General features: G+C 40.3%; 1 protein-coding gene and 1 non-coding gene across 3 annotated transcripts in view; one reads left to right on the top strand and one right to left on the bottom strand.

Annotated features, from left to right (window-relative positions):
• SEMA5A (semaphorin 5A) overlaps positions 1-27,922 on the top strand; it is a 519,394-nt gene that overhangs the window by 408,864 nt on the left and 82,608 nt on the right. For both annotated transcript variants that reach the window (XM_033178781.1, XM_033178782.1), the window contains exons 13-15: positions 199-316; positions 13,341-13,522; positions 17,114-17,257. In XM_033178781.1, coding sequence (XP_033034672.1) covers positions 199-316; positions 13,341-13,522; positions 17,114-17,257 — 444 coding nt within the window. The remainder of the gene's footprint in view (positions 1-198; positions 317-13,340; positions 13,523-17,113; positions 17,258-27,922) is intronic.
• Positions 4,059-4,170, bottom strand: LOC117066326. Its single transcript, XR_004430286.1, has one exon. It is a non-coding gene; the product is annotated as a U5 spliceosomal RNA (small nuclear RNA).

Genomic DNA, 27,922 nt, shown 5'->3' with positions numbered 1-27,922 from the left:
AAATGGTTTAATATTAGGTACTTACTGGAGTGTGCAGATAGCTGTGTTCTCCAGTGTGCAGCCTAAATAAATACCCACTGGGCTTCATATCTAAGAAATCCCATACCTCTCTACTAAGGGACAGGTTTGCCTTGTCTTGTGTGTCTTATCTTGGGTAAAGCGACCTTTCTGTTCACCATTTGGTGTGTGTCTTTACAGTACCTGCATTGGGGCCCAGGACCCTTACTGTGGCTGGGACATGGTGATGAAGAAATGCACAAGCCTGGAGGAGAGCCTGAGCATGACGCAGTGGGAACAGAGCATCTCTGCATGTCCGGTGAGTGCTCGCCTTCTCCATCCTCTGCATATCCTGCCCACGGGAGCCATGCTCCCCTGGTGATCCTCAGCCACACTGTCTGCACCTTTTCATATGAGAACCTTTTTTGCAAACCCAGTCTGTGCTCTCTCAGATCACTTGACTCTTTGCTTGCACAGGGCCACATGGAATGCTGTTACAGGCTTTTTGCCTGTTTGAAGAGAAACGTCTTCAGAGAAAACTGTGTTGATTTGATAATGGAGTTTATGGTTTCTGTTTTATTCTTGGATTTTTTTTTCCCCCTCCAGAGTTTGGTGTGGACTATTTTGCTGCTTAGAGCACTAATAAAACAGGAACTTCCACATCCATAAATTTCTTTTGGGAGATATAATTCCAGAGGGTGACATAAGGAAAGATGAGAAAAGAATAACTAAAGGATATTATTTTCACCTTCATGTGGGGCCAACCCGTAGATCCTGTTCAAGGTCACAGGAAGGTCTGGAAGAGACAGCCTACTGTGCGTTCCCATATAAGACTGTGGAGTGAGGTGAAACTCACCTGTATTGACAGCCAGACTGAATCCAAGAAAAGCACATTGCATGGTTTCCTTTGCTAATGTATTTGTTTGGGTCCACATTTATAGGAACTAGTATTTAGAATATTTTTTGCTTTTTTTTGGTTTGTTTGTGGAGGATTTTTGGTCTTTAGAACATTTTGTCCAGTCATCTCAAATTCTCTTATGTTTTCTCATAGAATGTGAACAACAACTGTTAACTTCCACATAATGGAAAAGTCATAAGTCATGTTGCTTTCACAAAACTGCTCATCTCTGCCCACCAGTTCTGTGGTATCTCTGCAAGACAGAGGTGTGGCACATTCAGTGTGTGAACTCCTTGCTGTTTCTTCCATGCTTTAGAACTTCTAAGGCACCACAACCCTCAGCCTGTTTCCCACCAAAGAACCTACCCTTTCTGTTATCTCAGCCACATATTCATGAAGCCAGTTATTCAGCTTGAAATTCGGAAAACCAGACGGGATGAAGCAAGGAAGTCTGGGGCTATTCAAACCATTGTCACTTCCCAAATGTTGGCACTGAATCAAGGGGCCTTCACTGTAACAGTGTGTGCATCACCACATCTAGGCTCTGAAGAGCTTCCTAGTAGGATTAGTTGTGAGTCCTTGTGACTATTTAACTTCAGATCTATTATTTTAGAATCCAATTTTTCTGCAAAGTCCCTTTAAAATGGTTAGAAAAATGCCATTGTTTGTTCTTAATCCCTTCCTATTTCTGAAAAATACTAAGAGCATAAGGGTGCTCACCTTTCATTCTTTGCGGCTTGATAAAACACAATGTTTAATACCTGAAATGTGGTTCCAAAGTACAGACATACACTTTAGAAGATCAGCAAATCTTCTTGTAGATCTTTGATCTTGCATTTTTTATTGTAAAAAAGGCTTAAGATAATAGCTTTGTTTCTTAAGTAATAAGGTCACTGTCTAGGACCCAGAGTTGTTTTAGCATATATCTGAGAAATACTAATTATGTAATTATTAGTATCTGTGATGAGAGCTTCCCAGCAGGCAGCGTGTCCCCATAGGACCCTCAAACTAGAGAGGCCTTTCCCTCCATGCTCTAGTGTTTGTGGGCTGGAGTTCATGGACTAGAAATACACATACCCACACACTTGCTTTATGATGAATGTATGTCTTGTATATGTCTTTAGTCATTAAATGGAGAGTTGGCTGGGCACAGTGGCTCATGCCTGTAAACCCAGCAGTTTAGGAGGCTGAGACATGAGGATGCTTGAAGCCAAGAGTTTGAGACCAGCCTGGGCAACATAGTGAGGCCCTAACTCCACAGAAAAGTAAAATAATTTAATTAGGAATGATGGTGCATATGTGTAGCTCCAGCTACTCGGTGGCTGATGTGGGAGGATTGCTTGAGCCTAGGAGTTTGAGGCTGTAGTGAACCAAGATCATGCCACTTGTGTTAGTCTGCTTTCACACTTCTGTAAAGAAATACCTAGGCCGAGTCATTTATAAGGGATAGAGATTTAATTGACTTACAGTTCTGCATGGCTGGGGAGGCCTCAGGAAACTTACAATCATGGCAGAAAGTGAAGAAGAAGCAAGCACGCACCTTCTTCACAAGTCAGCAGGAGAGAGAGTTCAGGAGAAACTCACTTTTAAACCATCAGATCTCGTGAGAACTCCCTTACTATCAGGAAAACGGAATGGGGGAAACCACCCCCATGATTCAAACTAGTTTCTTCCCTTGACATGTGGGGATTACAGTTTGAGATGAGATTTAGGTGGGGACATGGCGTCAAAGCATATCACCACTGCACTCCAGCCTGGACAGTAGAACAAGACTTGTCTTAAAAAAAAAAAAAAAAAAGAAAGAACAAAAAGGAAGGATTTAATATTTAAGACTTGAAGAGAGGGTGGTCACTAAAGTTGTTTCCTGCTACTGGGAGGGCCTGAGGTCCTTGTTGCCATCTGACTTTACTTGAGTTTTTAACATGTAAGGTCAGAAGGTAACAAGGATCTGCCATGGTGTCAAGGCTGCCTCCTCTACCATCTCTGCTTTCAAAAATAAAGCTTAGATGTGATATCTGGCTCTCAGTCAGCAAAACACTCATTACAAGGTCTGTTTCTTCTGATGACACAGTATTTAATTACATAAAACTATCCCTGTCATCCCACACAATGTATTGTATCACATATCAAGATACAATTCAGATAAGCATATACAAAGAAGGCAACACAAGACAATAAATTATGTCATTTTGAGCAAAACACAGGAAAGGAAACCATATATATTTCTGAGTTATATAGGCTACCATTTTGAAAATGAGTAATTCATATTATCTAACTGTACATCTCTTTTGAAAAATCTATCTCTTAGAAGGAGATGACCTAGATGTAAAAGATTTGCATTAATATAGAGCACTATTAACTTGGAGAGGTATTAAAAAAAGATTGAAATGTAATTTTCTTCCATGTTATGTTTTAACTGAAACGGAACAAGGGTTTAAATTTATTGGGCAAATCTATCATATATAATCATTTCTGATATGCCACTGGTTGTGATGTGTACCACTGCTTTATATGTTGCTAAGAAACAACAACAAAAAATTCTCCCATGGATTGTAAGATACCAGTTTATTTTAGAGATGGTAAAATACAAAAAAGCAGAGGGAAGTTTGCAATCAGTAAACACTTTTACCTACCTCTACATATATAGATTATAGAGGTATGTATCTCTATCCAAAGGAAATTAAGCTTTATAAGCTGAGGGGTTTTTGAATGAGACCAAATATCTTATGCCTCATGTAAAAGTGCAAGCCGCATAATGAAAGACAGGAGATCCTGTTACATTGAGTGCAGTAAGAGTTATAGGAATGTTGTTGATGGTGAGTCACCCTCAGACCCTCTTGTGTGTGACTCTCCAAAGTAAACCTTCACAAACCTTGGATCAATGACATAGCACAACTGACTTTCCCAAAGTTAGTGTTCTAGTCAAACCTCATGCAGTGGCTGTGACTTATGACTGTCTTAGACCATTTATGTTGCTACAACAGAATACCTAAGGCCGAATGATTTAAATTGGATAGAAATTTATTTCACACCTTCTTGAAAGCTGGTAAGTCTAAGATCAAGATACTGCTACTTAGTCTGGTGAGGGGCTTCTTGCTGTGTCCCACCTGGAAGAAGGTAGGAGGGCAAGAGAGAGCCAACTTTCTTTTTTTTTTTTTTTTTTCGCTTTGCCAAGGCAAAGCTTCAAAAAATTAGTTTAAAACTGATTTGTTTCTCTCCACGGAAATCTTTAGTAAAAGGCGAAAGATTTGTTCGATCTGAAGAGAAACCAGTGAATGAGAGCCAACTTTCTTTGTCACAACTATTTATAAGGGTACCCAATCCATTCCTGAGGTAGGAGCCCTCCTGGCCTAATCACCTCTTCAAGATTCTACTTCTTAATAGTATCACACTGGTAACACCTGAATTTGGAAGGAGTACATTCAGGCCACGGCAGTGGCTTAGATCCTCTGCTACCCAGAGAGTTTGAATTGGATAAGGGACCCACAAGAAACCTTTCTAGGGAATTAGGGACTTAAAGAAGACTTATTTTCTACAGAGAGATCCCTATTTAAAAATGTTTATGGGTTTTTGTAGTCCAGATGACAGGGCAATAGTTTACTGACATATTGATTAATGTTCTGTTTGCTTATAAAATTTTAATTGAAAACATTACTCTCAGTTTAAGAGATTTGAAGTGCATCAGTAAAATCTAAATTGGCATATCTAGACTGATTAGAATAATATATATGTCCTGCATAAATCATAATGTTGTTTAACAAGGGTAGCATAGTCTTAGGAATCTACTTGAGCTTTATTTATGCCTGAATACCATCCACATCCTTTGTGGATACATGATGACCAGGGTACCATATGATGTAATGAGTCCTTATTCCAAAATGCATCATGTATTCTAGTTTGCATGTTCACTCCCCAGAAACTTCATGTTGAAATGTGATCCCCAGCGTTGGAGTTGGGACCTGATGGGAGGTGTTTGGGTCATGGGGGCGAATCTCTCATGAATGGCTGGATTCCCTCTCTGCAGTAATGACGGCATTCTTCTCTATTGTTCACACGAGAGTTGGTTGTTTTAAAGACCCTGGCATCTCTCACTGTCTCTCTCACTACATGATACATCTGCTCCCGTTTCACCTTCTGCCCTAATTGTAAGCTTTATGGGATCCTCACCAGAGGCAGATGCCAACACTGTGCTTCTTGGCCAGTCTGCAAAACTGTGACTAAAACAAACCTCTTTTCTTTATAAATTACCCAGCCTCAGGTATTCCTTTACAGCAAAGCAAAATGGGCTATACATAATGTAATAACTAACAAATAGAAAGACCAAGTATACACCTAGGGGTCTCCTAATAACAGGATTCTTCTCAATGCCATTATGTAGTTAGTCTCTTTAGAATAAAAGGGGATTTTAGCAATGATGAAGCCCAGAGCCCTCTTTTAGATGGCAGTACCATAGACTGTGGTCTAAAGGATTTATCAAATGTACCAAAACTGCACTGGGAAAGAAACAAGGATTTAAATTGAATATTTTTGACATTATCCCTAATCTTCGGGATAATGCCCTTCTAAGCTCTCAACATCTTCCTAAAGCAGAGGCAACTGATGCTTAGAAAGCAGGTGAGAGATTATTTCTGAATTTGTGATAGAATCTTGATATAAGAGGAAGAAAAGAGAATGAAGGTTTACTTGTGTGTCTAGAATATGTGCTCAGTGCCATGTGAGGCAACTTTCAATGGATTGTCTCATTTAATGTTCACTGTGATCCCCAGGGACGGACATTTTTGCTTCCATTTTGTAAATGGAAGAGGTGGGGCTCAGAGGTATTAGATAACTATTTCCCTAGTTCACCCATCCTATCAGAGGCTGCACATCGCTTCAGGTTAGTTCTTTTTAGAGGCACTGTGTTTCCTGTGTAATTCATTTGCAGAGATAGGCTTAGGGATGATGCTTAGTTGATATCCTAGCATGAGACAAGCTTTCCCAAGGAGCATATCTAACATTCTGGTTTGTTATATTCTGTTGCAAAATTTACCTGAAAATTTAAAAAAGGAAGTTTTTTTTTAACTTTTGAAAAAAATATCAGAATAGAAAAATAAGACTTCAATTAAGTCATGAAACAATAGTGGTTGGAATACAGTAAGAATCCAAAGATATGCTCCAGGGACCTCTGCACTCACCAAATGCATCTATATCCTTGGTCAGTTGAAATTAATGAAATGGACATGAACAAATGAAATATAGGATTGTAGATGGTGCTTGGTAACAAAAATTGCATCTTCCTTAGCTAGCACTTGGAAATCTGCTATTTCCTAGTTGAAGGGAAATTTGCTATTACAGAATTGGGGGTAAAATTACTTGAAGCTCATTTCTTTGAGACTCTCACCAAAGAAGGATCTACAAATCACTTTACAGAATGAACTGGTTGAGATCACAGGCTCTGGACTAGCTTGTTTGATTCTTGGGTCTTTTACAACCAGAGTAACCTTTTTTTTTTTGAGATGGAGTCTTGCTCTGTTGCCCAGGCTGGAGTGCAGTGGTGCGATCTCCGGTCACTGCAAGCTCCGCCACCTCCCAGGTTCACGCCATTCTCCTGCCTCAGCCTCCCTAGAAGCTGGGACTACAGGCGCCCGCCACCATGCCCGGCTAATTTTTTTGTATTTTTAGTAGAGACGGGGTTTCACCGTGTTCGCCAGGATGGTCTCGACAACCAGAGTGACTTTGAACAACTTACTTATCCTATCTCAGCCCATTTCAAATCTGTAAAATGGGCCATAGTTGCTAGGGATGTGTTAAAGATTCAAGGAGTTAATACCTGTAAAGCACAGTGCCTGGCATACACGAAACTACCACTAATGGTGTATGTCTTACTAAGGTCTAATGTTTAATATTAAATAGTATAATACACATACTCCTAACAGAAAGTTGCATTACAGAAATCTAGAAGATAGCGCAACTACAGATAATTTATTCTAGATATATGTCTGATGTCTTTTTAAGGAAGCCTAAGAAAATATAAAAATACCTATTCATTTGAAAAAGTAAAGCCACAGAACTTACATTGTTATTCATGGATCTGCTTTCTAGGCAGATTCTTAAACGAATATACTCAGGGTCAAAATGAGCAAGTACTTAAATGCAACACAGAGAACCTGCACCCAAAGACCCATGTACTTTTCTAAGGATTGCAAGTTCTCGTTCTGAAATGTAGTAGAACTGACTACAGTGATCCTGGATTGAAAACGCTACACTTAAAGTCTTCAACTACTCTAGCCATGGCCAGAAACTGAATCTCACATTTTCATCCTGTTGAAGCGCAATTGCTGTTGCTGTCACTTTGATTTTGCCCAGTGCAGTTCCTTTTCTTTCCAGTGTTTGGTAACTGTTTCTGCTCTATTTTATTTGCCTCTTTCCTCTTCATTCTTTCATTAGCCATCACTTATTTCAAGTTCTTCCTCTCTTTTCCTGTGCCTTTCTTATAAGCGCCTCTTTTGCTGATTCATATATTTGGAAAAAGAACATTTATAGCATCTCTTTGCTTAAGACCCTACTAACTCATGCTAGACCAAAAGAAAACGAACAAAGAATGTCTGGTGCAGTGGTTCTCAGTCAAGAAAATGTTGCCCCGAGGGATATTTAGCAATGTCTGGAGACATTTTGGGTTGTCACATCTGGGGGTGGAAGGGCACTGGCATCCAGTGAGTGGAGGCCAGGGGTGTCACTAAACATCCTGTTATGCACAGGGCAGCCCCTACAACAAATTATCCAGTCCAAATGTCAACAATCCCGATTTGGAGAAACTCTGGGGCAGTGGGAAAAAGGAAGACCAGTGCTTCAAATTACATCTTCCAAGTAACTAGCTAGGGAATCTTTGGGATGTTATCAAATTCATTTGAATCTTAGTTTAATTTTCCTATAAAAATAGCATAAAGATATTAAATCAGATAGATTGCATATGCCTAATGGTAATTAAATTTCCTGTGAATAGGGTCTAATAAAGGACTATTTTCACCCTGTGGTGCATCGTGAGGGGCTGATTCTGCTGCCCAGTTCAGGGAGGACAGCAGATGATCAAGTCTTTGATTCCCTAGCCTTTCTCCTTTTGCTCACAAGATGGCAGCAGGATTGCCAAGTATCATATTCACACATAACCATGTCCAAAGCAGGAAGGAAGAGAAGGAGCAGAGAAACCTTCCTCCTCTTCATTTGAAAAAAAATAGTTTCTAGAAACCTCTTGCAGTGTCCTCTTGAGTCTCATTGGCCAGAACTGGGTCACATGTCAGTTTCTAGACCCAGCACTGGCCCAACTGAGGGGGTTGCCATGATTGGCTTATAGCCTAGTCAGGATTCAACCCTGACCTCAGATATGTCCTGTTTGAGGTTCAGAAGCGTGGCCGGTGGTACCAGCCCAACTCACCATAGATTCCTACTCCCTCTGCTTCACCTCACAATGGTGAGGAATAATTCCCATAATGAATGCAAATCCTCTTTTTTCCAAAGTACTTTCTTCATAAAAATCCATTACCTTGGCTGGTGTCCCTACCTTAGCCTCTTTGGAAAAATGGAAATTCTCAGGTTCCCTCCAGGACAGGAGATTATTTTAAGGAAGCACGTGGACTGGAACTATGAGTGATTTGTGTTTCCATCTTCATTCCATTGTCACCATCATATTGTATTTCCTTCTGGCCTCACAGTCTTAGATATTTCTGTCATCTATATCATCATGAGTTTAGGATTTCCTCATGACCTCTTGGAGCTAAGGAGATCCTAGGAACCTTCCTGCTCATTCCGTTTGTATTTTAGATGAGAAAATGGAGACTAAAGGGGCTTAGAAAGACTCTTCTTTGCCTCAGATTCTCTAATCTGTCCCAATTCTGCCATCTCAGATGTTTCCGATTAATACTAGGAAGATTTATAAACATTCAAAAAAAAAATCACAAATGCATCTGCTTCGTGAAAGGGACGTATGTGCAAATAAACCCCCAAACACAGAAGGACTCAAGAAACCCAAGAGTGAGGCAGACAAATTCAGTTTGTTGGTATAGGGTGAGTTTATTGGGAACTTACAGAGAGAAATATGCTCTTGGGCAGCTGCAAGACCGGTAGAGCTCCGTGGATTATTCCCAGGGCTTATGTGCCATAGGGAAAGGGTATATGTGCTTCAGAGGAAATGCCTAGGAATTTGCTCAAGGGTCGTGTTTGCATTAAGTACATGCTCTTACACAAGGAACAATAGGTAAACTGGAAATCTTAGAGGCATTCCCAGAACTGGGGTTAATCAGAGGTCAACATGGGGGATTAGCATCCAAGATAGAACTACTTTGACCTCCACAGCATCCCAACCTGCATGACCCCTCACACCTTTGAAACAGCCTTCGCAGAATTAGAAGTGATGAGCGAATTCTAGCGTGACTGATTCCATCTTGCTTCTAACATCGCAGGCTAAATTGTTTTATGTATTCTTGTTTTGCATATAATAACACAGAGGCCAACGCCAAGCTAACTATGAGAGGAATTTAGTTTATGGTTAAATTTTGAGGCAAGGAAAACTTACCTCCCTGTCCTCTTATTCAGAGATTGAATCTGTATTCACAATGATAAGGGCTTGAACTTAGCTGAAGAATAGGTATAAACAATGACCTGCTGACACTTAGCCTGCTTTTCTTTAAGCTGTTTACTGCAGATTCAGGTAACCAGGGGTCACAAGATTCATAACGTCTCTAACTACCCCTATAGATAACATTGCAATTGTGAAACCTAAGAAGTGGTCTTTGAGATATTTTTCAGATTTAGCACTTCAGCTGACCAAAAGCTGCTGGGTAGTCCTGAGACCCCCTCTCAGGAACTGACTCAGCTGCCTGAAGGCAGTTTTAACACCCCTGTGATTTAATTAACTGTTTTGGTTCCCCAGCCCTGGCCTGCCAAAGTACTGTCAAAAACCCCTGGTCTCTCAATTCTCAAGGAGCCAGGCTTGAGGAGTTTCTTTCTGTTCTCCTCACTTGCCTGGCCCTATAATAATTCAGCTCTTTCTTTCCTGTCATTCCTGTTGTTCCCAGTGCATTTGGCTTTCTGAGTGGAGGCAAGATGAACTATTGGAGTTGTTACAGCTTCATAGAGAAGAAGTGAGGCAAAGGATGACCAGTTGTCCCAGAGAACCTCTCAGAGAGTCTCCCTCCCCACTCACTCTCTGCCCCAAGGGTCTGACCTTCCTTACATCCAATATCCGGTCCTCTCTCCCTTGTTGTCTTGTGAGTGACCTTGGGCTCACGTAATGAGAGGCATAGGCAAGAGGAATGAGACTAGAGTATCGTTCCCTTACCCCCTTCAACCAAGGATGGCTTCAGCCACCCTGTCCTCGCTCGCACCTGCAGGCTTAGGATGGTCACAGCTCCCGTGGTGGTGTTCTCTGGGGCCTTCAGCAGCCCTGGAAGGTTTCTTAACTGAGCCCACACTGTGAAGAGTCAAAATAGTACAGACCTATATATTGTGTAACTATGACGCAAATATTCTGTCTGTCTGACCACCGTTATTGCTTGAGGCTGGCTCCGTGAACAAGAGACTTGTGCTTTTTATAGTCAAAACAATACCAGCAATGTTTGCACAGCAAGCAAGAGTCTGGATGTTAAAGCAGGCGAGGATGTGCTAGCATAGGAACTGTGTTTGCTGATAGAAACTGCGTTTGAAACTGTCCACCTCTTATCGATCGACACAGGAGTCCTTTGGCTGAAGACAAGAGGGAGGGCTGATAAAGAGGTGAAAGGAGAATGTTGAAACTCCCAAATGGTAGGGTCTTTGCCTCTTTAACAACCGAATCTGCTATGTTAGTGGCTTGAGTCACGTTGTCATGCAAGGCTTGGTTTCTCCAAGAAAACACTATGGTCTTCAGGGAACCTTATGATCAGAGTAGGTGCTGTCTTTTCGTCTAAGCCAACAGGGAGGCCACCGGGACCTTGGAAATGGGGGTGTTTTCCTCTTGAGTAGGATCCAGCGTATCACTTAGAATTGCTCTAACAGAAAACCAAATATTGCATGTTCTTACTCATAAATGGGAGTTGAACAATGAGAACACATGGGCACAGGGAGGTGAACATCACACAATGGGACCTGTCAGAGGGTGAGGGAAAGGGGAAGGAGAGCATTAGGACAAATACCTAATGCATGTGGAGTTTAAAACCTAGATGATGAGCAAACCACCATGATACGTATATACCTATGTAACAAACATGCAGGCTTTGCACATGTATCCCAGAACTTAAAGTAAAATTTAAAAAAAGAAAAGAAAAGAATTGCTCTAACAGGTGGTGCAGCTCCATTCCATCCCCTTTGTCACAGTTTCTTACATAAATAGCCAGGTGTGGGGGGAAATTCCCAATCCCATCCACCTTACTGGATAGAAAATGTTAGAGGGTTGGTTAGAAAGGAGGGATAGTCGTAAGTATAGCAATTGGATTTGGCCAACCAGTTATGTCAAAGACAACGAACACTTTTCATGTTTAGATCCTAATGCATTTGGGGCAATGATGAATCAAAAGTGAAGTTTACCTGTATTTTTACCCACAAAATATGGTGTCGGCATTATTCTGAAATGGCGAAGTGTGGGTATAGTGTGTAACCCAAAGAGAATGAACTGTATGGTACATAGAATTGTTTCCTGTGACTTGTTTCTTGTGAGGATGATGAGTCTTTCTGAAGGTAATAGATGGTTCTGGAAGAGAACTCTGGCAGAGGAGGAGGGGTGCAGCCGGTCACAGAGGGCAAGGTGAAAGCATGCGGTTCACTCATCACCAAAGCTCTTCCTCGGTCAGATTTTCTCAGGGATGCTTAAGTTTCCATATTAATATTAGGAGGTTTGGAGGCTGTGCACGGTGGCTCATGCCTGTAATCTCAGCACTTTGATTGGCCAAGGAGAGCTGATCATTTGAGGTCAGGAGTTCGAGACCAGCCTGGCCAACATGGTGAAACCCTGTCTCTACTAAAAATATAAAAATTAGCTGGTGTGGTGGCGGGTGCCTGTAGTCCTAGCTACTCGGGAGGCTGAGACACGAGAATCGTTTGAACTTGGGAGGTGGACGTTGCAGTGAGCCAAGATCACACCACTGCACTCCAGCCTGGGTAACAGAGCAAGATTCTATCTCAAAAACAACAACAACCAAAACAGGAGTCTTAGACCGTCTTCCCATTGCCTTTCTGAGGAGAGATCCATTAGCTGGTTTCCGGGCATGTGATGTGAGGCTGTGCCGCATGAGTCTCTCCTCCCAGCAGCACTGCCACTTCCTGAGCAGATTTGCTTATCGGATTTGGCAGGAAGCTGTCCCTTCTTCAATGAGCCAGGTACACGCTGGTGCCTCTGCCACACCAGAGCTGGTCATGCATGTCCCAGCAATGCCATGCCCTCCCCTTGAATGCCTTCAGAGGTGCCACACCAGCAAGCTCTGGGGCTCCCTGACCCCTCCCCATGAGGTCCCTGCCCTGGGCTCCTCCTCAGTCCTTGGTGTTGCTCCCCTTGAACCACCAGCTCACCCCACACTGACAGGGAATGCCCATGTACCCTTCCCATTTGGCAGCCTCATTCCTCTGCCCTCACCCTTGCCAGCCCTTGCCAGCCCCCCTACTTGGCTCTTTCTTCACTCTTTAAGACTCAACACAGGCCCCTCGTTGCTCTTCCCAGACCCCATGAGCCTGTTGGGTGTTCTCTCCTCGCTCCCATGGCCCCCATTTGTGAATCCATCATCGGATTCTACATGAGGTAACAATTACGTGTCTAGCTCTTTCTCACTGGCCCATAAGCTCTTAGAAGTTGATCAGAACACAGGTTTGACTGGGATATGCTTAACAAAGAGAAGTGCTGCAGCTGCTTAGTAGATGCTCTTTAAATATGTCCTGAATTGAATGCTTTCAGTTTGAGAGCCAAACCAAGTCTTTAATGATAAATGTTACTAAGCTTTCAGTTTTTAAAGGCACATAAACATGAAATGGGGTTGTGCAGCTGTGATTTTTCACTCCAGTTCCTCTTAGTTTTGAATTTTCCAAATTAGTGGACAATTTGGCCATAACTTGATTGCCAAGTTACTAGTATCCTTCACTCCTCCTCCTCTCTTCTCAGCCCTCCTTCTCCCATCATTCTTCTCCTCTTTTCTTTCCTTTTCCTTCCTTTCCTTCTCCTCCCCCTTCTCCTTTTCCTTCTTCTTCTTCATCTTTCTCTTCTTTTTCTTCTCCTTTTCTGCCTCTCCCTTCCCTCTGCCTCCCTCCCTGCTTCTTCCTCACCATCTCCAGCAATGACCTCTGCAGCTTTGCATTGAAATACTCCCTCGTGAAATCTTTTTCTAATTGCAACAACAACAAAAAATAACTAAAGGAGTTTTGATTGTCTTATGAGGGATTTTTAATTTTTACTGTAGTATGTGTTCAGCTTGAACCTTTTCTGACACCTGTACTTGGTTTTGCTTCCTAGACCAGGAATCTCACCGTGGATGGACACTTTGGCATGTGGTCTCCGTGGACACCTTGCACGCACACGGATGGCAGCGCAGTGGGATCCTGCCTCTGTCGAACCCGCTCCTGCGACAGCCCGGCCCCGCAGTGTGGTGGCTGGCAGTGTGAAGGCCCTAGCATGGAGATCGCCAACTGTTCCAGGTGTGCCCCTCAGAACATGCCAGTTGTGCTGCTGTGTATTAAACTCAGACTCTCGAGGAATTTGGGACGTCATAACATAACTCCCTTTTGGAGAGAACTGTGGTGAAACACCATGGACATTCACCATTTAAAAATTACATGATTTTTGGAAGGAGATTTTAAACTACAAACTGGATTACAGATCTACACCTATTCACATACTCTTCATTAGATTAGGAAAAGTATTTATAATTTGAACAATATGATTGACTTTGTTTAAGGAAAACTTCCATGTTATTTAATAATCTTTTCCTGGAATATGTCAACTAATAGTCCATTAGGGGTAGGACATAATAACTCTAGGTTAGGAGGCAGAAGAAGCCAAGTCCTTGATCAACTTGCTCTACTCTGTAGGATATCGGCACTCAGAGCACCTCACCTCTCACCTCAGCTAACATTAGGCACTGGGTAATCAAGAGGCCAGTTTAAATAACATAGCCTACTGAATAGCTTTCCTGTTGCTTCTGCTTATTGTGGTGTTTTTGTTTTATTTTTATTTTTTGTTTTATTTTTTTGTTTTGTTTTATTTTTATTTTTTTATTTTATTTTTATTTTTATTTTTATTTTTTACAACTATATTCTATTTGCTCTCCATCCCTTGCACCTATAACACCATGATCACAGAGAAATTTTAAAGCAAGTATCAGGAACACTTCTGAGATCAGTCTTTATGCTCCTTTGTCACTTGTTTATTAATTGGCAGCATTTTTTAAACATATTATCTGCTTTCCATGAGCCCACTTAGAATGAAAAAAAAGAAAAAAGTCTCTGGGACAATTGTTCATGAAGTCACTAACAGTGGACATCAGATTGGGTGATCAAATTATAGGAGAGCCCAGGTCATGCAGTCACGCATGCCTAAGAGGAAGGGGGCCAGGAAAGTAAAGTGTGGGAGCAAAAGGTGGACTTTGCCCTCTGCTCACATTTTTCTCACCACCAAGATGAAAGGAACAAATCAGGGCCACAGAGATTAGGGTTTTTTGTTTTTGTTTTTGTTTTTTGTATGACAGAGGACACAGACATATCAACATTGTATTATATACTGTATGCTTTGTATTAAATGAAATGATTTCCACAGATGCCTGGCTGAAACTTACAAAAGCTATCAAAGTGCTGTTGTTTGAAGATGACAACAAGTAGCTAATACTCTTTGCTCATATTGTTTAATGGAAAAATAAGACTATCAAATGAATTGCTATAACTTATTTATTGGTATGTCTTCAGTTCTTGCTCTAGTTGGAAAGTCATTTTCTAAGCAGAGCTGCAGTGCAACTAGTACTTATTTTAAGATTAAAAATCTAGTAAGTGAACTAGTTTGAATGAGGCTTCAAAAGCATGAGTGGATAGCTTTGTACTAATAATCATGAAAGTGACCCCCCTCCTGATGTCTGTTTACTTTATGTGACTTGTTTGGTAACTATGTCTGCCTCTAAGCAGCATTTAGAAGTATGGAAACTCAGGTCTGGGTAATAGACATATACATGTAAAGCTGCGTTCACTTCTTTCCTCAGATATTCTTTTCCTATTACTTATATACACTTTTATTTACTTACTACCTTATATACAAACATGTTCCATATATTGTAAATGGAATATGTCATAAAATTCCACATTTGTGTCCTGGCCCGGTGGCTCATGCCTGTAATCCCAACACTTTGGGAGGCTGAGGTGGGCAGATCACCCAAAGTTGGGAGTTCAAAACCAGCCTGACGAACATGAAGAAAACCAATCTACTAAAAATACAAAATTAGCCGGGCATGGTGGTGCATGCCTGTATTCCCAACTACTTGGGAGGCTGAGGCAGGAGAATCACTTGAACCCGGGAGGCGGAGGTTGCAGGGAGCTGAGTTAGTGCCACTGCACTCCAGCCTAGCGACAGAGCAAGACTCTGTCTTAAAAAAAAAAGTCAATCCACATTTGCTAAAAGATTTAAGAAATGAAGAGTTTCCAAACAAATTTGAAAGCACCATTTTCTGCATGATCTAACAACTTTTTTCATATATAATGAAACTTTGCAAGGTAAATGTAATTTATGTATACTAAAACTGCTATTTAAATTTTTAAATATAATTCAGTGAATAACATGGATAATTTTTAAGATTGTAGGTAGCAGGATATAAGATACTAGCTGATTACCTTTATAAGAAATGTGGGAAGATTTGTCTTATTGTGTGATAATTTTGGTTAAATTATTATAGAGCAATTTTATTATAATATCACACATAAAGCTATGACTACATATTTTATTAAATCATTAGGTTTCAATAAAGTAGGAAAACATGAAATATTCTAAGAATTTTCTTAGAATAATTTTTGTTTGAAATTATTTTTAATATGATATTATTCAACATATTATTTATACCAGGACCTTCAGTGGCATAGTTGTTGACCTCCATGTTTTAAAAGAAAATGCATAAAGTAAAAATGAGAATTAATGTGAGCTAATATTTTTTCACAGGAAATGTAAATCTTATGGACGACGGTGACAACTATCTAAAGAAATGCATATGTGATTGCAGAAGTGAAAAAAATTCTGCACAAAGTAGACCATCTATTTGGAAGTTTGGAATGTGGATTTAATATATATTTTAACACATAAAGTTAAAAAAACCTATCTATTTTTTAATAGCAGGAACAAAGTGTTAAGGGGGACACTTAAATTATAACGAGTCTGAATACAGGCATTTTGAGGAAAAAATACAATACTAACACATTTCTAGAGCTGTCAATATAATTTAAAACTTTTAAAAAATTAGTACATCCTATTTTTATTTCATATTTTTATATGTCTACATTACTATATATGTGTAATAACATAAATACACAGTTAGTTATATGCAATTTGCACTTCTTATTTGCACTCTTTATGTCTCTGTCAGTTTGTTAAAAGATAGCCAAGAATCTGAATGTAAATGTCCTTTTTAAATTTTTAATAAAGTTCCTTTTAAAGCTTTGAATATTATTCTAACAATACAACACTCTTTCATTTGAAAGCTTTGAACATTATTCTAACAATACAACACTCTTTATCAGTTTGAATGCTATCAGGAGAGTTATTGATTTTCACTGATATTAATACATTTTAAAAGAAAGCATTTTAGGCAGTTTTAGATGAGCATTTTGTCCAAAGGTGCACTTTTCATAGATTATAAATGATATAATACAAGTCCAAAAAACTCATAAACTCTAGAGGTGTAGGCACTCATTTCTAAATGCTTGTCAGTGAAATAACCTTATTCTTTATTAGTTTAATATTTTCATAACTCAAGTTTTTTGATAGTTTCTAATATAGTCCATTATTTCTAGTGCACTTAAAAGTTTATTCTCAAATCTCCTATCTTGACTAGAAACCAGACGCCTGGGGGCTGCAGACGCAGGAACTGAGATTCACAGGGTGCAGTCCGTTCAGTTTCGTGTCTGCTCTGCCCTCCTCTCCGCAGCAGCCCCAAGCATGATCCTCCTGGGGAACACAGGCATTTGGCTGTGGGTGCAGACAGGGCTTGGACTCTGAGCCTGCCTGACCTAATGATTGCATTGCTTCCCTTCCCTCAGGAACGGAGGCTGGACTCCCTGGACGTCGTGGTCTCCCTGCAGCACTACCTGTGGGATCGGCTTCCAGGTGCGGCAGCGCTCCTGCAGCAACCCCACTCCCAGGCACGGGGGCCGGGTGTGCGTGGGACAGAACCGCGAGGAAAGGTACGTGACCACCCGGCTGCCAGCACCGCCACTCTCACGCTTACTCTCATTCCGGCCAGGTCGGGTTCCCCGCGGTTTTGGTTTTGGATCTACCTTAGCTTATGTGTGGCATCCCTTTCCGCTGAGCCAGTCGTCCTCTTCTTTTCCTGGCAACCTGTAATTTTGATCAAAGCCTCATTGACAGCGTCACTGGGCTGCTCTGGTGCCTACACAGCTGGGTTGGCTCTGGTGAGCAATTGCTAAGGGATTAGAGTACCCAGGGACCTCTGTGCTGTGTTAGGCTCCTGGAGACTCTGGAAGTACATCTGCAGGAGACTTACTCTGGTGAGAATTTAACCAGACGGGTCTCAAAGCTTCAGTTCCAAGGAAGACCTAAGAAGGTCCCGGATGCAGACATTATTGGGCAGGTAAGGTTTTCATCGTACTCAGTTAATCCTCTGGAAGGCATGGAAGGGCATATTCAGAAATACTTTCAATGAAGCTGCAGCACAACCCAAATTCGGGATTCTTTTCCATTATATTTTGAGCTATCAGTACATCATGGCGACATTTTGATTTAGTCTTGGATTTAACAATTTGTTTCTTGGTGTAGAATTAGACGTTTGGTTTCAGGCTCAACCTCTGCAATCGTAATCATTGAATCTGTTTTGCAAGATCAATGAATCTGCCTTAATATGCATTAAATATACTATTAATGTTTATTCTAGTTTGTCACTATTGGGAAAGAATTCAAGTAGGTAAATTTCATAGTGCTTTCAGAATTCTTATTCAGCTATACTAATATAAATTTATTGAATGACTTTCAATGCATTTTAATTAAAATATACTAGGTTTATATTTGATGACATGAGCTCAGTGGAGCCTCGAATAAAAATATTGTATATAGTTATTTGCTATGCATTTAGTATTTATATGAACAGAACCAACAGACTTACTGTTTAGATAGCTCTCTAGCAGGTGTTTATTACAACCTAAAATCAACTAAGGAGAATCATTCCTTTCTTTCTTCAAGTGAGTTCCTCACTTGCCAATTAAGATTTCACTCCTTTTGACTAATAGGAAATGAAGATGATTTTTACCAAGCAGGGTTTGTCATTTTTGAAGCGGTCCCTGAGACAGTCTTGTGCAAGCCTGTCATTTTCTAACACCAGTTGATAAGTGGGAAAGCCTATTATGGAAGAATTGTTTCCCTATTATTTCCAAGCCTTGTACAATTTTAAATTGGTTGGAAGTTTCTAAATGCTATAAATTGTCATCTAGGACAGGCTGAGCATCCCTAATCTGAAAATCTGAAACCCAATATGCTTCAAAATCCAAAACTTTTCCAGTACTGACATGATGTCACAAGTGGCAATTTCCACACTGGTTTTTTGACTTTTGCAGTCAAAATCTTTTGACTGGTGGCAGTCAAAATGCTGTCAAAACTTTGTTTTCTGCAAGAAATTATTTAAAATATATAAAACTACATCCAGCCTTTGTTTATATGGTATATTTGATGCATGAATGAATTTTGTATTTAGACTTGGGTCCTATCCCCAAGATATCTCATTATGTAGACACCAATATTCCAAAATCTGAAACAATGTGAAATCCAAAACACTAATGGTCCTGAACATTTCAGCTGAGGGATGCTCAACCTGTACAACCCATTGAGGCCAAGTCACTTCCATCTGTGCAAAGTCTTCCCTAGAGTCAAGGCACCACCACAAACTTAGCATGTGTTATCACCATTCCCAGGCTGATCACTCAGGAAAGAAGAGGCTGATTCACACTGTGGCAGACAGATGTGTACGTTTGCATCCACATAGGATTTTTTATACAGCAGTGTCTTCAGGAATAGATGAGGAATAAAGATGGCAAGTGTGTTTGAGGGACTTACATGTAAAATATTCCTTTTGTACAGAAGAAATGTTCACTGGTAGATTAGCATTTGCTCAATGGGGGAAAACGTGAATTTAAATAAGAGATGGATACTAAAAACAGGGACTATGTAAAATTTTTATAAAATGTAAGCTTTTCTATTGAATAGTCTTTCTAGGGGGCTACTGGGAGCTTAATGAAAACCAGAAAATCCAAGTACCTAAAGTTTCCTCCGTGGTCTTCATAAGCAATAGGTTCTTAGGTGTCTCTGCCATGTTATAGGAAAGGTCTCTTCACCTAAGAAATATAAAAGCATTCTGATCCAACAATGGGGATGTTTGAGGACTAAACTCAGGATTGAAGGAGACTATGATCTCCATGAGAGCATACAAAAGACTAAGAACTAGGCATAAGAAATAATAAATTTATATCATATTTATTTAAACACCATCAACCCTCAAGAAATCCTGGGTAGCCACAAGATAATGAATTGATCTTTCCAAAAGATTCCCTAAGTGAATGGTAGGTTTATAGTTAGTGATTTTTCATCTGGGACATCTCCAATATGTGGAATTATTCAATGGGAGCTTTGTTGCAACAAAAATCTCAGAAGTATTTACATTATTTTTTTCTGAAAAATAATGCTAGCTTAATTTTACATGTACTTTAGAACATATAGACACTTTGTTTTTCTCTTCTGACATTTCCTTGAAAAGATTTTTGGGAGTATCAAGAGCTGAGTAGAAGCACCAACTCCCAGAGAGGCTACTAACAAAAGGAAAAAATGGACCTCTGTAAATATTATCAAGATGCAAATGTTATTATCTGTGCTAGTTCCTCCTGCTGTGTAATAGTAGTTCCATAAACTTTGTGGCTCAAAACGACACACATTTCTTTTTGAAATCTCATAGTCCCAATGGGTCAGGAATTCCTATATGGCTAACTAGATCCTATGCTTGGGTCCTCGGCAGGCTTCAATCAAAACATGGGCCAGAGCTGTGGTCTCATCTGAGGCTCCACTGGGGAAAGATTCACTTCCAAGATCATGTGGTTGTTGTTTGTATTCAGTTCTTTGTGGGCTGTCAAACTGCAGACCTCAATTCCTTACATAGTTGTTATCCAGAGATCACTCTCAGTTTCTTGCCAAGTGATCCTTCCTGGTGTTGTCACTTGCCTTTTAAAATTCAGCAAGAAAGACAGTCTCCTTGCAAGACAGGCATTACAAACTTACGTAACATAATCACAAAAGTGACATCTCACCCCTTTGCCATATTCTGTTGGTTGGAAATAAGACACAGGCCTCCACAACCTAGAGGAGATGATGACACAGGGTATGAATATCAGGAGGCAGAGCTCACTAGGGTCACCATAAAGTCTATCTTCCAGAGCTGATTCTCTGTTCCCCAGTCATTCACATCCCTACCTCTCACATCCCGAATGCATTTCACCCACTTTCAAGGCCCCTCAGTCTTATCCCATTAAGCCATCTCCCCAAAGTCCAGAACCTTACTATTTACATCAGGCTCACATGTGGAAGAGGCTGTCTGGGTGTAGTTCCCATCAGTCTGTTAATCTCTAAAGCCAAAGGGAGAAGTTATCTGCCACTAACACACTTGGAGAGTCAGGCAAAGGATAACAGCTTTAGTCATTTCTGTTCAAAAAGGCAGTAGGTGGGTGGGGTGATGGAAATTATAAAGGAATCACTGTTCCATATAAATTATGAAATCTAGCTTGAGCAAGTGTTGGGCATTAAGTTCAAGGAATGGGCATAATATTTTATGGTTCTTGGCTCTGCCTTCTGGGCTGTTAGTTATACTTCCTGAATCAGGCTTTTTCATGAAGAGAGCATGTGCTTGTAGCTAGGTAGTTTTGTCAGCTTCCTTCCTGTCAGTAGAATGTGTAGGGTTTCCAGCAGCCTTTCATGGGTATTTTCTCTGTCCCTTTCCATCCAAGCTGCTGGTATCTTTGTGGAAGTAAGTTTCTGAAAAACATTGTGCGTCTTCAATGGATTTCCACAAGGTTTACTCCACTAAACAAAAGCTACATTCACAGACCTTTTTGAGTTAGCCCTTCTCTACCTTGGGGTGCTGCTGAGGTGGCTGAGAGACAACACCGTTCAGCTCACTAGAGGTGATCTGATGCAGTTGAGAGGATCTGTGAGGCACACACTCGCTCTAGAAAGGACTCTTTGTGTAACTAAATACTACTCCAATTCTTTCATCTTTCTGAGGTTGCAATAAAAGGTTTGATAGTCACTACCTCAGCTTTTACTATTCCAACCTTCCCTAACAGCACTTGAAAGGACTGTGAAAGCTATTTTGTATTTTTTGCATCATTTTCCATTAGAAGTGAATGATTTCCAAAATCATCCAGTTCCTATTCTTTTAGTTTAATAATCCATTCCTCAGTCTTTCTTTCTTCACCTACATTTTACTGTCAACAGCATGAAGAGACCAAGCAGTACCTTCAACACTTTGCTTGGAAATTTCCTTAGTTAAGTAATTCAACTTAGGTGTTTTGCCTTTCATACTACCATAGGTAACAATTTTGGCAGCTTTTACCCATTGTGTAATGTGATTCTCCCTTTTCCCAGTTCCTGATAATATATTCCTGTTTACTTTTTAAGTTTTTATTGTGGTTTTATATACACACACACACACACACAGGAAAAACATAAATTTGCTACTTAATCATTTATAAGTGTGTAATTCAGTGACATTATTTACATTCACATTATTGTATAACCGTAACTACTATTTCCAAAACTTTTTATCACCCCAAACATAAACTCTGTAATTGTTAAGCAATAATAACAATTCCTTATCCCACCCTCCTGCCAATGCCTGGTAACCTCTAATTTATGTTCTGTCTCTACTAATTTGCCTGTTATAGATAGGTCACATAAGTGGAATCCTATAGTATTTGCCATTTTGTGTCTGGCTTGTTTCACTCAGCATAATGTTCAAGGTTCCTTCATGTTGTAGCATGTGTCAGAACTTTATTTCTTTTGTAAGGTTAAATAAGATTCAGTTGTATGGCTACACCGCATTTTGTTTATCCATTTTTTTTTCATCAGTGGACACTTGGTTTATTTTCGTCTTTTGAGTATTGTCAATGCTGTACTGAATATTGGCATATGAGTATCTTTTTAAGTCCCTGTTTCAATTATTTTGTGAATACTGTTTATCTAGGAGTGAAATTGCTGCAGTGTATGTTAATTCTATGTTTATCTTTTTGAGGAAACACCATGCTGCTTTCTAAGGGGACTTCACCAATGTTCATTCCCACCAGCAATGTATGAGAGTTCCAATTTCTTCGCATTCTTGTTACTTTTTTTCTTTAATTTTAGCCATTCTAGTAGGTATGAACTGGTATCTCATTGTGGTTTTGATTTGAATTTCCTTAGTGACTAATAGTGTTGAGCATCTTCTTGTGTGCTTAGTGGACATTAGTGTATCTTATTTAGAGAAATGTCTATTCAAATATTTTGCCTGTTTTTCTAATTGTGTTTTTGTCTTTTTCAATAACTAATTTATTTTTGACAAAATTTGTAAATATTTATCATGTACAAAATGTTGTTTAAAATATGAATACAGGCCGGGCGCGGTGGCTCAAGCCTGTAATCCCAGCACTTTGGGAGGCCGAGATGGGCGGATCACGAGGTCAGGAGATTGAGACCATCCTGGCTAATACGGTGAAACCCCGTCTCTACTAAAAAATACAAAAAAAAACTAGCCGGGCGACGAGGCGGGCGCCTGTAGTCCCAGCTACTCGGGAGGCTGAGACAGGAGAATGGCGTGAACCCGGGAGGCGGAGCTTGCAGTGAGCTGAGAGCCGGCCACTGCACTCCAGCCTGGGCGGCAGAGCAAGACTCCGTCTCAAAAATAAATAAATAAATAAAATAAAATAAAATATGAATACAATTTAGCCATCCACAATGAATACATTGTGGATGGCTAAATTGAACCAATTGGCACATGCATCATGTCACATATTTTTCTTTGTTGTGTGTGTGGTGGAAAGATTGTCTTTTTTGATGTTCAGTTTTAGTTCTTTATCCCATTTTCCTCTAAACCCTTACTGGCCATGTCTTTTAAGTCCAGATTTCTACTAATGGATGATTCAAGGTGATTTAGATTTTCTTTAATGTGCTCCTCAAAATTATTCTGCTTCCTGCCATTCCCTGGTCTCAAAGCCAGTTTCACATTTTAACCTCTTACAGTAGCACCACAATCCCACGTACCATGGTCTGTTTTAATAGTTGTATAATAACATTACCACAGACTTAGGCATTTGAAGCACCAGGTGTTTATTTGCTCATGGTGTCTGTGAGTTTCGTAGCCTGGGCACAACTTCAGGTTCTCACAAGGCTGCCATCAACATAGAGGCCCTGACTGTGATGTCATCGGGGCTCAGCTAGAGAAAGACCAGCCCCCAAGATCATGTTGTTGTTGGCATCCTTCAGTTCCTTGTGGGATGTCAGACTGAGGCCTCAGTTTCTTGATGGCTGTTAGCTGGATGCTGCCCTCAAATCCTTGACAACTGGGTCCTTCTCACCTTTTTGCTTGCTTCCTCAAAGCCAATAAGGGAGAAAGTTTTCTTGCAGTAAGGGCATTACAATCTATGCAACATAATGACAGAAGTGACATTCCAAAATCTTTCACGTATTCTGTCGGTTAGAAGCCAGTGACAGGTCCCACTCACAGTCAATAGGAGGAGATTACACAAGGTGTGAATTCTAGGAGCTGGGGATCATGGGGACCATGATAGAGCCTGTCCAATGCGTTCTCAAAGTTAAGAGTCCCAGGGCTCAGTGGTTTTTATTATGTGATTATTTGTCTTCATCGGTATGTTTGCTGAATCCTGTGGTGAGGCAAACTGATGTTCTTCACAAGTTATTTTTCTTCCTAAATGGCTTGAATTAAATAGTATGGTAGACTTAATGTACATGCAGTTTCTCTGTTGACATAAAAATTTAATTATAGCAGTATGGCCCAGTAGAGGGCTGATCATTTAGAATGAAGCAAGGAGAACAGAGTTCAGAAGAGGCCCTGATTGGTTCAGGTTAACAGAGATTGCAGTGAGCAACTAGCATGGATCTAACCAGAATGGAACATATTTATGCAATTTATAATTTGTAACAGAAAGAACAATTTATTGCATGATATAGTGCTGAGAATCTAGTCCATATGGAATTATAAAAGGTCATTATTTTCATAAGAGACTAGATTTGTGATAAAAAAAAGTGGATAATTTATAGAGAAACGGTGCTGGGTCATTAATTGACTTTTAAATACAAAATGAGAATAAGCAGTCATGGGCTAAATTAAAATCTTAATTGTTAATGCATCATGAGATGCATCTGTGACTTGCAATGCTTTAACATAGTAGAGACACTCAAGAGCCATTTGAAAAACATTGTAGCTCATTATTTGCTAAAAGTCAGCAGCGTGTTGGGGACTAGAGAAAGGAGACCAACTGCTGGCCCATTGTGTAGATATTTTATCCACAATTAATTTTAAAAAAGCTTAACCAGCAGAGATGCCAGGGTACCTGACTTCCAACCTCATTGTTTTTTGTATAGCTTCATAAGAGGGGCTTCTCTCAGGAGCATGAGTAAGTTGGGGTGGGGAAAGAGAGAGGGTCAGAGGAAATGCTTTCTCACAATTGTGGAGGATCCATACTTACAGGCTTCCAAGGACTCTGCCTCTGAGCAGTCTCTTCCAGGGTGAATTCCTAAGTGAAAACCCAGACACAAAGAGACAGAGCTAGCCTAACAATTTCTATTTCCCTCTGACCTCTCTCACTGGGGAGGCTGCAATTTCAGAGGGTGACGCCCCAGCAGATCCTGGTGTGGCTTGTTTCATGGACTACTATAGCAGAAAGAGAAAAAAACAAGGCAGGTTATTGACAACCTTAAAATGCAGCTCAGTAGACAATTTATTAACGTTGGCTGAAAATTCCATGCACAGGTTACCCTGCAGTAGATTTTTACAATAATAACATGCTGAGCATTTTCAGGGGTGGCCTGCTGTCAGCAAATAAGAGAAAGGATTTGTGCACTATGGTTTATTTTGCTTTGGGGAAACGGTAGCTCAGTTGCTGTGCTTTTTATTAAAAGTTAAGGGCCTTATAAACATTTTTAGTAAGGTTTCCCTCTGCCTTCCATACCTATTTTTTTGTTGTTGTTTTTTAGGAGGGGAGTTGTTGAAAGCTGAAATTAGGATCAAGTTTTCTAAGAAGTCCATGCCTTTTAAATGCTGGTGAATCAGCTTAGAAACGGAGATGGCCTACCTCTCACAGTGATCTACACATAGATATTTTAACTAAATGCTGAGAGTTCTGATATTCTGAGTTTTCTTGACTTCCTCAAAATATGTTCTCTAAACAAATGTCAATTTTCTCCTGGAATACTCCATGAACCAACACACATACTAATATTTACTTATTGGAACTCGACACATTTGCATGTACCTCCTAAGATCAAATGATTTTCATCTGTTGTATCCTCACATTTGTCTTGTCTCTCCTATCTGGAGGCCATGATCTCTTAATTGGAAGGTCCTTTCCCTTCCTCTACTATGTGTAGGCATGTCCAGTGGCCCTGAACTCTGAGAATTGGACCCTGGGAGACTATAGTTACCATCTAAAGAGGAAAACCTTACATTTCTGTGTTATCTTAAATGTGGAAAAGATAAGGAAGAGTGATAACTGTTCAGTTCCATTGGCTATGCTCAAATATGTAAGTTTAGACAAACTAAACTGCTGGCCCATTTGATTCTTGACTCTCTGGAGGTTCTTTCACCCACTGCATATCAACTATCTCTCCCTGGAAGTAAGAGTGTCTTCTGCCTTCCACTTTCAGTTAAGAGGCTGACTTTGGACTCCACTGTTTTGTTTTGTTTTCTATACAGTCACACAGTTGCCATATTGTTCTTTAACTATACCAAGCTCCATCTCCACCACTTCTTCCCCTTCTTTCCAACACCATTGTAGTTTTTTTTCTAGGTTGGAGTATCTCTCATTTGAATTGTTGCAATCCAGTGCCCTCTAGTTGCTGTTTGTTCTGTGGGCTCTTCCTGCTGCGAAACTGCCCTGTCTGGGGAGATGCAGACCCCATACTGAAATATGAGGAGCTCCTTGAATCTCAGGGACTCCAGAGCATAGTCAAGATGAAACACCAACTCCTGGAGATGAGTCCACCATCTAACTCTCATGGAGTTATTTTGTCTCTGGAGCTCTGTGGAACTTTCCTGATTTCTCATAAAGTTCCAGTTTTCCACTGTATTTGGTAAAGACAGATCATCCCACTCCCTGTTGCCTTTTTCTGTTTTGTTCTTCTCAATGACCTTTCATGCGTAGAATTCCATTTCTACCTTCCATTATTTTTCAAAACGCTGGCAGGGGTTCAGTGTGCCCCATCCTGTCGGCACCCCTCAGCTTGATCTTGCTTTCTGCTTTTCACACTGTCCCTGTTCCTGAAGCCCTCGCGTTCCCCATGAAATTTTTCTGGTTTGATAGGAAAACAGTTCCATCTTACCAGCATTTACTGTCAGGAAACTACACTCTCCAAATTTATTTTCCCGGTGGCTGGCTACCATTTGCCCTTATTTTCAGTTCCATAAAAGCATTTACTTCTGCATAAATAATTACAGTAATGCCACTGTGTATTAAGATAGTTTTGCACATCCTGAGCTGTGTTCATGCTCCTGTGTTTCTCTTCAACTGTGAACGCCTGTGATCAGGAAGCCCCCTGCAATTCCTCTTGCATAGGCCCTGCAGGATTAAGTCTTATTAATATTGATGACAATAAAGGCATCTGACTTATGCCAGCAGATGGGAACCTTTGTCTCTTGATTCTTAAGGCAGATGGCCTGGCAAGAGAGGAGGACTTGAGAAAAAGTTGTGCATTCTAGTATTCTCTAGAAGGTCAATTTGGGAATTTGGGCTTCGTAGATGGACTATTAAGTGCCGAGTGTGTCTCACTGCATTTGCTGCTGTTCAGAGTAACCTCTTCCTTTCTATGATCTGTAATCTGTAGAATGCCAGGCTGTTTCCTTTTCGTTTTCTGTTTGTTTGTTTTCCTCACTTCACTTCATTTCACTTGCAGTGTTAAAAATTGAAGAGAAATATGACTCATGATAAGGATAAAGGAGGCTTTGGATATCTGGCTGACATTTGGCAAAATATGTAGAAGTATAGAAGTGTATTCAAACACTGAAAAATTGAACTAGTGTTTGTGAAACTGTATAATAATTCAATTCTTTTTGAATAATGAGTGGTCTTTTAAATTGTTTGGCATTATTCTGAGAGCCTACAAATAAATTTAAAAATAGAATAGGCTAAGCAATATATAGCATGGGCCTTCCTGCTAATCCCATGCTTTAACTTTTCTTTAGCTTATCCTAATATAACTATGGGCTGATTTGACTCAAGAATGAGAAAGGGATTCCAAGTAAAGTTATGCTGACTTTGTATTTGTAATCTGCTTTATCTTTCAATGTTTATATTCAGAAGATAAATGCCCTACCTAGATATTTTCTGTATACTCTTATTTTTGGGTGTCTGTTTGAAGGGTTTTGTTTGTTTTTCCTTCAATTGGCTGCACAGGAAGATCCATCCTGCATTGTGAGTTTAGCATTTTCTTCACTGTCTGCCGCGCATCCCATTGTCTGTGCACACACAGCATGGCCAGCACCACATCTGCCTTCTGTATGGTGCAACTGCTCAAAATACAAAAAGCTCCTCCACGCAGAGCATGCCCATGGGTTCAACATCTGCTGCAGGGATGGAGATGGAAACGTC

Source organism: Trachypithecus francoisi, unplaced genomic scaffold, assembly GCF_009764315.1.
Source record: "Trachypithecus francoisi isolate TF-2019V2 unplaced genomic scaffold, Tfra_2.0 Lachesis_group2, whole genome shotgun sequence".
NCBI classification, from domain to species: Eukaryota; Metazoa; Chordata; class Mammalia; order Primates; family Cercopithecidae; genus Trachypithecus; species Trachypithecus francoisi.
This window is presented reverse-complemented; position numbering and strand designations above follow the sequence as displayed.